Here is a 10,894-nt window from a genome sequence, read left to right as displayed (position 1 = left end):
AATAGGTGTACATTTATTAGTGAAAATATTAACCTGTTGCTACTTGTATAACAGTCCATATCCCTCCAAGCAGATCAGGTTAGGATACTAGATTGACCTGCTTGTCAAATTCTGATATAGTACATAAAGCACATTATTGTTTTGAAATGGGTTACCAAGTCCATTTTGTCGAAATTGCAGAATTCCGAATTGCGCATAAAGATCACAATCCCGAAAGTTCGTAATTTCGAATATCCCGTTTTCTAATTTGGAGTCATTTAAGCTCGAGTCTAAGCTATGTCAGTCAATCAATAATCCATAGAAGTGACGAAATTAATCTGATTAACTACCATATCAATAGAGGAATATATCGCCCTGTACTACAACGTTCACGCGGTACCTATGCATTGAACCATAGATGTCAAAGAAAGGCTGATCGTTCGCACCTGTAAGATAAGTACCTTTGAAAAGAGCTGTACTGTATTCAATCTGTGTTTGCTGACATACACAGGTGATTAGCGCAATCTGCTTGTAGTGCTGCGCGATCAATTGTATTCCTCTATTGCTATGGTAGTTAATCCGATTATCACGTCACTTCTACAGCGAATAGTCATGTATGTATTCATAAACATGGAATCCTGAACGACATCTCATGTTCGGAAACATGCGAGAATATTGATTTTGTCGTATTAATGAAAACAACAAAATGCTGACATGGGATGGAATACTCCACATGACATAACAACCAGCATTCACTATTTACCATGAATATAACTATTGATAAGATAGCAATGCGGAATCGCAAAACTTAAACCTTTGGAGTAGTAGGCTGAGAATGTTTGAATCAGTTAGACTACTAGTATTACCTAATTATAATAAATAAATAAATTAGGTGTATGATAGAGTAGAATGTTCAATATATTTCTGTTGCAACAATTGCAACGTTGCTAAGTTATTCTTGTGGCTCTTGTAGTTCTGGAAATAGAATCATATATCATGACATAATATATCCCAATGTGTCTTCTCTATTATTAAAAAAATGACACAAAATCACGGAATGCCCCTTTAAAGCTTTTTTCGCCCAGTCTGGGGATTTTAGTCATGCAGCAGATTTGAACTCAGCACCCAAGCAGCTGTCAGATCAAATGGCTTAACTTGTACATGGTTCCTCATTATTGCAGCTTCAAATGCCTTGCACCCCTGGGCCCTCTACTAATATAGAAATCACACACCGTACTGAAACATGCAACCTTATGTTATTGTTTCCTTACAAGTACCGTAAAGGATGCTTTTAGGTGCTTGACAAATATCAGTAACTTGTTTGATAAAAAAATGGTAAAGTATCACTCGTTATGAATTTACAAGGTCATCGCCACCACACGTTGCATGTTTAAAGTGTTAATTTACCAGCTGTTGCTGTTATTGAGAACATGCTAATTACATCAATAACGTAACAAAGGTATTCAATATGTGATATTGATACAATGGCAAAATACACGTTTATTCGATACAGATTGCTGTCTGCAGGTGCTTTCATTGACTGCAGACACGAATAGATAGGTGTCCTCGTTTTAAATCATGACTGCTTAACTAAACTTTAGAAAAATGCATTACTACATGTACTACTCTTTTAGTTAAGAAAATACAATATTCTTCTATTGATTTCAATTACAGAAACCTCAATCCCGGGCCTCAATCACATTAAGAGATAAGTGGGAATAAAGGTTTAAATTCAGTTGTATGCCAGAAGTATCCGAACTGTCTGTGACTGTCAGTTTATAGCATGTTTATTGAATGTTCGAACAATTAAACATATACAATTAATAATCAATATATATACATATGGTTATTGACTGACAGGTTTAACCAAAAATAAATAAATTTATATCACCAAAATAAGGAGTAATATATAGCCAACAATAAAAAAATCCTTAAACTTGGGTAAGGTTTGAAACGTAGCGATCAAGTCGAACCCTAAATGGCAAATTGCTGAATTTTGGCACACTCTCATACCATACTATTTATCGAGGGAGCTCATAGCAATCCTTTTTAATAAGATTTTATGCTTATCCAAAGATAATACGCTCAAATTAAAATCATGTTTTTTTGCAATATATGAAATATAAGTTTACAACCCTTACCTTGAGGCAGGGATGCACACAGTTAAGGATGGTTTCTACTGGCGACTAAGGAAACAAGGTTAGTCGCCAGCAATTTCCTAATAATTTGACCTTCACCACCGAGCAATAAAAAAAAAAAAAAACGACTTCCAGAATATTAAGCTTTCTACATAAATGATGGTTTCAATAAGGTGCAAACCTTTTTCTGGTTTTTTGAAATGATTAACATAACATTTTGTCTTTTTAGTCACTTTTACCTCATGAGTCCTGATTTCATTGTTACAAAATTCACTACGTGTCATTGGATAAATAAGGTAAAAATAAAGTGACTATTAATTTAGTGTTATTCTGCCAAACCAATAGTATACCTCGGGAAACATCACAATGCTGATATTTTACTGTATACATATAAATCATTCTATGTTAACAATGAATTTGTTATTTAATAATTATAGATTGCGCAATGGAATTCAGATATGCTTGCTGTGGACTCTATCCATATCATGGTCCGTTGACTTTTCTGTAGAATAATAATTTATGACATAAAATGTACCCGCAATAATTTGGTATATGTTTATTGAATTATGAAAACATGAAGCAATGCCAGATGTAGGCAAAGTAACATAAAAATTCTGAAATTCTATACGTGATGTAATTCATTGGTTTACGTGTGGCTATTATAGCTATCTGTGGCAAAAATGTTGAAAGCTGGTGAGTAAAATGTGTATTTTATTGGTCGCCAAGGGAAAAACTTTGGTCACACACGTGACTGATTTAATCGCAACGTATATATAAGAGTAAAAGATGACATACATCAATGAGGAAATTAATATCTTTGGTCTTGTAAGAGCATTTTACTCGGTCTAAACATTTTACCATTTAGTTGTAATGTATAATTAAAACTTAACCAAATTATTTGTGATGGTTTTGTTAACAATAGAAGTCTATTCAAGATGCACTTAACGTTATTGTTTTCATATCATATTCAAATTCTGTACATTTGATTTCACTTTGATATAAAATAAAGTTGAAGCATTGCTAAATGCATGTATCTGATATTTTAAATTATAACTAAATTACACACCAACTTAGACAATGTCATTACTACATAACTAAGTAAAACCTGAAAACTGAATTTTGGTCAATCGTCTCAAATAGCTTTTCTATGTCACAAAGCTGAAATATTTTTCAGTATGCTATTCGAAGTTTCCTGATTGCCTTGAGGTGTAAAGCACAGCGAATTACTCTACTTAAATATAAAGCCCAATGAATTTGGTTCAAGATTTGGACCGGGGAACTGGCAAACTGGAATAATAGCAAATACATGCGATTTTCAGATTGAATCATATCATATCATATCACATATATATTTCAAGGACGCATATTTCATTAAATCTTTTAATTTAAGTTGCACACAAACATATTGTAATTAAAATACATGTTCTTATTTTACGAATTAATAGACAATTCAAAATCAATAAACACAAAGTGTAACTCCTTTGGTCAATTTCAATTCAACAAGTAGTAACGCGATCAATTATAAATTCCAATGTGGTATCACTAGGTCTGTTAATTCTTCTTCCATTCATATATCCTACACTTGAATCACTGTTACTCTTTGCCATGGAAGTAGGTGTAGTGGCCGTAGTAGGGGTAGTTGTTGAAGCTACTGTACTGTAATTGTTTAACAACTTTGGTGAATCTCTCCTACAACATCTGGTAATGACGTGATAACCGAGTAATCTTTGGAATGCAACTCTGAAGTCTCTGTTAAAGATACTGTATATAATGGGATTTAACACACTGTTGAAATAACCGAGCCAAGTCAGAGTGCTGTAAACTGCAGGAGGCACAATACATCTTTTGCATAGAGGGGACACGACATTCAGGGTAAAAAACGGAGCCCAGCAGAATAAAAATACACCCATTATAATTCCTAATGTTACAGCAGCTTTGTGATCAGTTGCTTGCTGATTACCATGACAGGAAAACTCTCCATTTTCAGAATTTCCTAAACGGCCTTTCCTTGCATTTTTGACTCGCTCTCGAACAGCGAGAAATATTTGAGAGTAGATAGCAAGCATCACAAAACATGGAATAAAAAAGCTTACCAATGAAGACATAACGGCGTAAACTGGATTCAGCTCCATTGTACATACATAAACATTGTTAGCGCCAATATAAGTTGGTTCTGGAGTTTCCTCTTCTGCTTCTTCGGCAGAACCGAAACCCTCATGGAGTTTTAATTGAATTGGTAAAAAAGAAATCAATGCAGATAAGACCCAGACAATAATAATCACAGCTATGGCTCGTTTATTGGTAATCCACCGATAGTACGAGAATGGCTTTTTGATATGGAGATATCGGTCACAACTAATCGCGCACAGATTCAATATGGAAGCCGTACTAAAAAGTACATCAAAAGAGATCCAGACGCTACAAAATTCTGGAGCAAAAATCCAATAGCCAAGTATTTCATTGGCGACTGAAAAAAGTCATAACTATGATTGAGACACCCAGATCGGCAGCAGCTAAAGACACAATAAATGAGTTTCCAGTTTTACGAAGTTTCTCTTCTGTAGCAACAGCAGCACAAACAAGAACATTTCCAGCAATGGAAAAGAGTATGCAAAGTCCTAAAACTGTTCCTATAATAACTCTTTCTACTGTGGTAAGTTTGGTTCCAATAAGAATATCATCAGTGACGTTAAAATTCTCATAACTTGTAACACTGCTATTGAAAGGAAACTCCGTTGTATTTTCCAAATCAGTTGATACATGAAGATACCAGTTAATCGCTGTGCCATTTGGCACAACTTGTTGTGGCGTAACTTCTAAACGCATAACTGCCTCCCAAGTGATAACTTTACATAGTGCGCACCAGTGAAATGGCACTGAGACCCTACTTTGCCATCTTTTATGACGAAGCCAGCTTGATGCAGTATTGATTTCTGCCTATGTGTGATTTACTCTCACCGTAGCCAACCTCCCGTCTGACGCTCATAGATCCAATAACGTCTAGCTACACGCGCATGTACTCATACCTCGTCCAGAGCCCCGGGCCCATTATTATCCCGCGTGGAATTGTGGGTACGTAACTCTTGCCTTTCATAAACAAACCAACAATATATATAAATGACGGGGACGAGATTTAATTATTTCCATTCTACTTATTTTCAAACATTTCACTTGTCATACATTGTAAAAAGCTGATCACATATACACGAGGTGTTTTTTAACACTGCACAAGTGCAATAATCCGATTCTCGTAATGATTATTTTCGTTAAACGCAAACTATTGCTGGATACACAGGGTTTCTAATTTTAGATACGAAATAAGGAATTCGGTTAATTCTTTCATCCAACAAATGACACCACTGATCGTAACAATTGTAATAATGTACTCCTTCACATGTTCTACAAAGTAATATAACTATACACGGTTATCACAGTCTGGTAAATACATAAAAATATGTTAAAGTATCCACTTTTAAATTTAATTATAAGCAGGTCGCGTCATTAAATTTTAACAGTTTATATTGCGTCTGGTTTTAGGTATAGCACCAGAAATGGAAAAAGTGCATTGAAGCGAAGTGTGAGATAGAAAACAAGCATGAATTACGGTTCGGTATCGACCCATTTGAATCGTGTCACCTGCCCTTCCAACTTTGGCAATTTCCCTCGTTTTATTTACGCTACACTAGACGCTTCATGTTGCGCTCCATATGCAAGGGGAAGTTACTGAAGAAACCTATTTTATAAATCTAAATGGATAGAGCAGTCATGTCTGATCTTTGTCTGAAATATATACATGATATAAGATGAAAAAGAGAGAAAGGAAGCATGATTTCTGATTGGGTTATGACATTAATGTAAGCAGTTTCTGCAGAGAGAAATAATTTGTTGAAGCTTAACTAAAACTATGGTCTTAATCAGAAGTAATGAAACCGTATTGCTGAAGATATATCTTAGCCCATTGGGATCGACGATAAGTTCATAAACGAACTGAAAGTAGCACAAGCGTAATGAAGCTAGCGCGCTCAGACATAGGTACATGCACAGGACGTTGAAACATTCGCGCATACCACCAAATGACTCGAAATAGTCGCAGAACCATTGTCTACGCGCATGAAGACATATACAACCTTCACCTTACATGAGGCAAGGCACAACATAGAAACTTAAATTAGATTGCAGAAATGGATTTCTTCTGACGAAAAATCCCATGAAAGTTGCACGTTTGTATCTTTTATCCCCACAATCCAGTGTGGTAATTGTTTTGTTTATAGTTAGTATAGATCACAATCACGCTGACATATATTGACGTCATATGAAAACTATTGGCATTTAGTTTGGAACCAATGGACAGATCAGACACATACTAGTACTTTAGCTCAAATGTGATGAAAAAAAATGAAACTTCAAGTGTTTGTCATTTGAACGTCAACAAATCACACTATATAATCCTCATTTCGTAGCCGGAAAAGTGTTCACCTACCTACCATAATACTGAACCAGCCATTAATTACTGTGCTGTACGCAGAAATACGCATGTTAAATAATCCCTCTGTGCATTAACAAAATAATATCAAACGCACTCATGAAAATTTAAAAAACGTTAACGAATACCAATCAAAGATAATAATTCATTATAGAATCCTAAGGAGGTTGTCAAAGCGATTTACACAAAAATACCTCACTTTAAGGTCAAAGTTTTATTGGAACACGATGCAATTAAGTTTATATTATAGCAGTTGAATTGTTAACACGTGTAAGCTATTCATTCACGGATGAACAGAGGTACAAGTTCTGTCCATTGATAAATCCAATAGTTTAATTTTGCAGTTTTCTAAATCACACTATTGGTCCAACTCATATCGGATGGAATATGAACTATACTGACGCGTGGCGTGGATATCGTCATTTGTAATGTTAAAATAATGATATTTATCATGAATGGTACATGCCGAGATTGAACAGAACTATATAACCCTTATTAAAGGTATTAGAGCAGCCATGTTATCTTGCATGGTAAGCTTTTAATGTTATTTGGTAATAGGTGTTGTCAGGCAGTTGGTATGTTTAGGTTCATGACATTTAGTAAAATCATTGCCTTAATGTGATTAGAGTATACAAGACCAATGGTAAAATCACTTCGACCGTGCAATTAAACAAGTCAAACATTGCAACCTACGCTTCGTGTGTGGGTAAATCTCAATATTAAAAAAGATCACCTCAAAATCAGAATGCGGATACCAATAATAGCTGTAATACTCATACATTTCCTTTTAATTCAATTTTTACAGACGGTGAAAATCAAGTAGCTTTGAATAATTACGCTCACGGATAGTTACGTGAACATCAGCATTCTGAATGATACGACAATGTTACCTATATATCGAAAGGGAGAATATGAAATAACTAATTATATGACATACTGTGATAACTATTCTTTGAAAAAATGTTTGATGGTAAATATTACCGGTTTATTTTGCATATATATGAACATCTGCCGTAATCAAAATATGATTACATATCCTTGAGGAATTATCAATTTAACTAATTAAAATATTAGTATTAATGTGATACCACTTTATGATTAAAAAAAATCCTATATGACTGCAGTATATATTCAATTAGCAATACAAGGTCTTGTAATCTATACTACCGTATGTGTGTGAAAGTCAAGAACTCTGCGTAATTAATGCGAATGTAAGAAGTGTTAAATAAATTCTTGCTAAGACTGCTTCAAGTTCATTTCAATTTTACTGCTATTATTGGTACAATCATGTTAATGTTGTAATGAGCTGTTTTGTGGGAAATAAATGGAGTGGATAAGTTAGAATTAGTAGGGGGAGTTGAGGAGCCACAAATCTATTGCTTGCTTTCAATTTTGTGTTTTCTTTCCTTTACCACAATACATGATAATATGGTAAATATTAATTACAAATGGTAGCAGGTTGAAGCACAAATTACCCGGAGGATGACATTACAACAATGAATAGACACAATTCCTAATTACTATTTTTCTTTTCATATATTGCCTGGTATTTTCTTTTAGTGCAGGGAGTAAAAAGTTGTAAGTGTAAAACACAATAACTACACAATAACTTCGATTTGAATTGGGTAAATTGTATAGTACTTTACCATCACTCAACAGTTGTATTCATTAGAAATATTACCTTCTGACCAAGAAAAAGGATTATAAACTGAATGAGATACACATATCAAAACAGATGACCTTGAATCAAAGAATATCTTAGTTTGAGGTGAAAATGACGCGTAAACTTCTCCATAATAACATTTAACATGATTTTATGCTATGGTCTTAATCAGCAGTAATGAAACCATATTGCTGAATGTAGATCTTAGCCCCATTTCGACGATAAAGGTGCGTTAACGAACTGAAAGTAGCGCAAGCGTACAAGGAAGGAAGCTAGCGCGATCAGACATAGTGCACATGCACAGGACGTTGAAACATTCGCGTATACCACCAAATGACTCGAAATAGTCGTGGAACCATTGTCTACGCGCATGAAGACATACCAGTCTGTACTATACCATCACTCAACAATTGTATTCATTAGATATATTACCTTCTTACCAAGAAAAAGGATTATGAACTGATTGAGAAACATATATCAAAACAGATGACCTTGGTTAACATGGTTAAAATGATGCGTAAACTTCTCCTTGATAACCTTTAACTTGTGTTTTATGCCGATGTTCACAGAAACCCGAACATACCACTGAACTTAATAGCAAAGATATTTCTTGCTCCAAGTGCCCTTACAAGTATTACGCCATTTAATTATTCGACAACCTCAACCTCAACATAGGGCAAAACTTCATAACTGACCACTAAAATGATTAAAAGTAAACACTCACAATGATACACCCACCCACACAGGGCATGAGTTGGATAACCTATATGAAGCCTTCATTTACAACAAGTTTCTGAATGACAGGTATTTTCCACCCGATTCAATCATACAACCAATGTGTCATTCAGTTTGGTCAAACTGCTCCTCTTATCCTGTAGGCATTGACAACATGTACCATATACTACACATAGTACAGGTAAAAGAAAATTACATAAAGGAAGAGGCAAATAAACCTATGGTACATACAAATCGTCTTAAACTCACAATCTCCCTGCTTCAGGGTGTATTTTCAGCTGGTTGAGCCTCTTCATTTTGTATCTGTTCGAATCATTGTAAAAATGTTGCAGTACTAGAATATTTTATCAAATAGTATTCCCTGTAGCCAATTGCACAGTTGCATGTCAATGTGTCATAAGAGACGAATTTTTGAGTAAGAGCATGATAAGAGTTCACAAATTATGAAAATATGTAAGGAAGAAAAAGTAGGAAACATAGTTTCAGTGAAACAGATTTATACAGGTCATTTTTTCAGATGAAGCGTTGTAAAATCTTAACACTATGCACCTGACCTCACAAATGATGGTAATGAGAGCAGTAATTAAGGAGCAAAACGGAATTTCCTTATATAGAATAAGAGTAGTTTGTTGATCAAATACCCATTTTTGTAGATATTCCCTCAGGAATGAACATAAATCATTAAATTATAAATCAACATGTTAGTGTATCATCACCATGCGATGTCGGTTCTTTTTGATTAGGGGAAGGCATGTGACACATCTTTATCTCAGCAAGTTGATACCGTCAGGAATTGAACTTGAGACCACACGCACCCTAACCATTGCGTATGCATATCCTTACGCTCTCTTTACTACGCATATCCTTAGGCCTCTTTACTGCGCATATCCTTACGCTTTCTTTACTACGCATATCCTTACGCTCTCTTTACTACGCATATCCTTACGCTCTCTTTACTACGCATATCCTTACATTCTCTTTACTACGCATATCCTTACACTCTCTTTACTACGCATTTTCAGAATATAACAATGATGATATTTTTTAAGACATTATAACTATGTATAAAGAGGAAAATGAGACATTTGTAAAAGGCCATAATTATTACAGATACGGTATGTTCTTTTTATAGGTTTTGTATTGAGTGTGATAGGTGTTGGAAATATCGGATTCAGTCGAATTCAGAATGACCTGAAACATGAGATTTTGGTGACAAGCATTAATTGAGTTGGTATTACTTCCGTGCCCTAGCGTAAAGAGTGTGATAAGTGTCTCAAAACATCGTGTCATGCTTTTTAACAATTCATGTAACCAATGATTATATCGGGTTAATGACCCAGTGTAAAAGCAATAAGATACCTACGGATATTTTAATTGATATTCCTTCCTCTCAGTGTTTTCCTTAGTACAAATAATGCTTTCAGCACCCCGTCAGCCACTGAGCTGTTTTTGTCTGCGGTGTCTCACTCTGCCCTATTAATCATCAATCGCCAATTAATCCCAAATCCGCAATCCTATTAATTTATACTGTAATTCAGCAAATATTCAAATATTCATAAAACTTTAAAATGATTGACAAAATTTCAACAGAATGTATTTTTACATGTTTCTTTTCTATAACAGACTAATAATAATTTATTGATCAAAACGAATATTTGGTAACCTAGAGGTTTAAGTTAAGATATATCCTTGGAGGCGTCCTTCATGCTAAATTATAATGGAAATTACATAATTTCAGTCGCCCCAATTACCCTTACATAAATACATTGTAAGACAGCTTCGAGACCAAAAACAGTCCCTGATTGTGACCCACTTTCAAAGTTATTTTAATAAGACGTCAAAACATAGAATTCTATTTGGGAATTCTAGTTGGGAATTATTTTGGGCCAGGTATAT

At 34.7% G+C, this 10,894-nt stretch overlaps 1 protein-coding gene across 1 annotated transcript; it reads right to left on the bottom strand.

Annotated features, from left to right (window-relative positions):
- Nucleotides 1–3,607: 3,607 nt before the first annotated feature.
- LOC140166643 (dopamine receptor 1-like) lies at nt 3,608–5,079 on the bottom strand. Its single transcript, XM_072190145.1, is given in 2 exon segments — nt 3,608–4,591; nt 4,593–5,079. Coding segments are annotated over 2 exon segments (1,329 nt in total). The 5' UTR covers nt 4,944–5,079; the 3' UTR covers nt 3,608–3,613.
- Between the last annotated feature and the right edge of the window lie 5,815 nt (nt 5,080–10,894).

The sequence above is a fragment of the Amphiura filiformis genome, chromosome 1 (assembly GCF_039555335.1).
Source record: "Amphiura filiformis chromosome 1, Afil_fr2py, whole genome shotgun sequence".
NCBI lineage: Eukaryota > Metazoa > Echinodermata > Ophiuroidea > Amphilepidida > Amphiuridae > Amphiura > Amphiura filiformis.
Note: the sequence above shows the minus strand (reverse complement) of the source record. Positions and strands in the feature narration are given on the sequence as shown.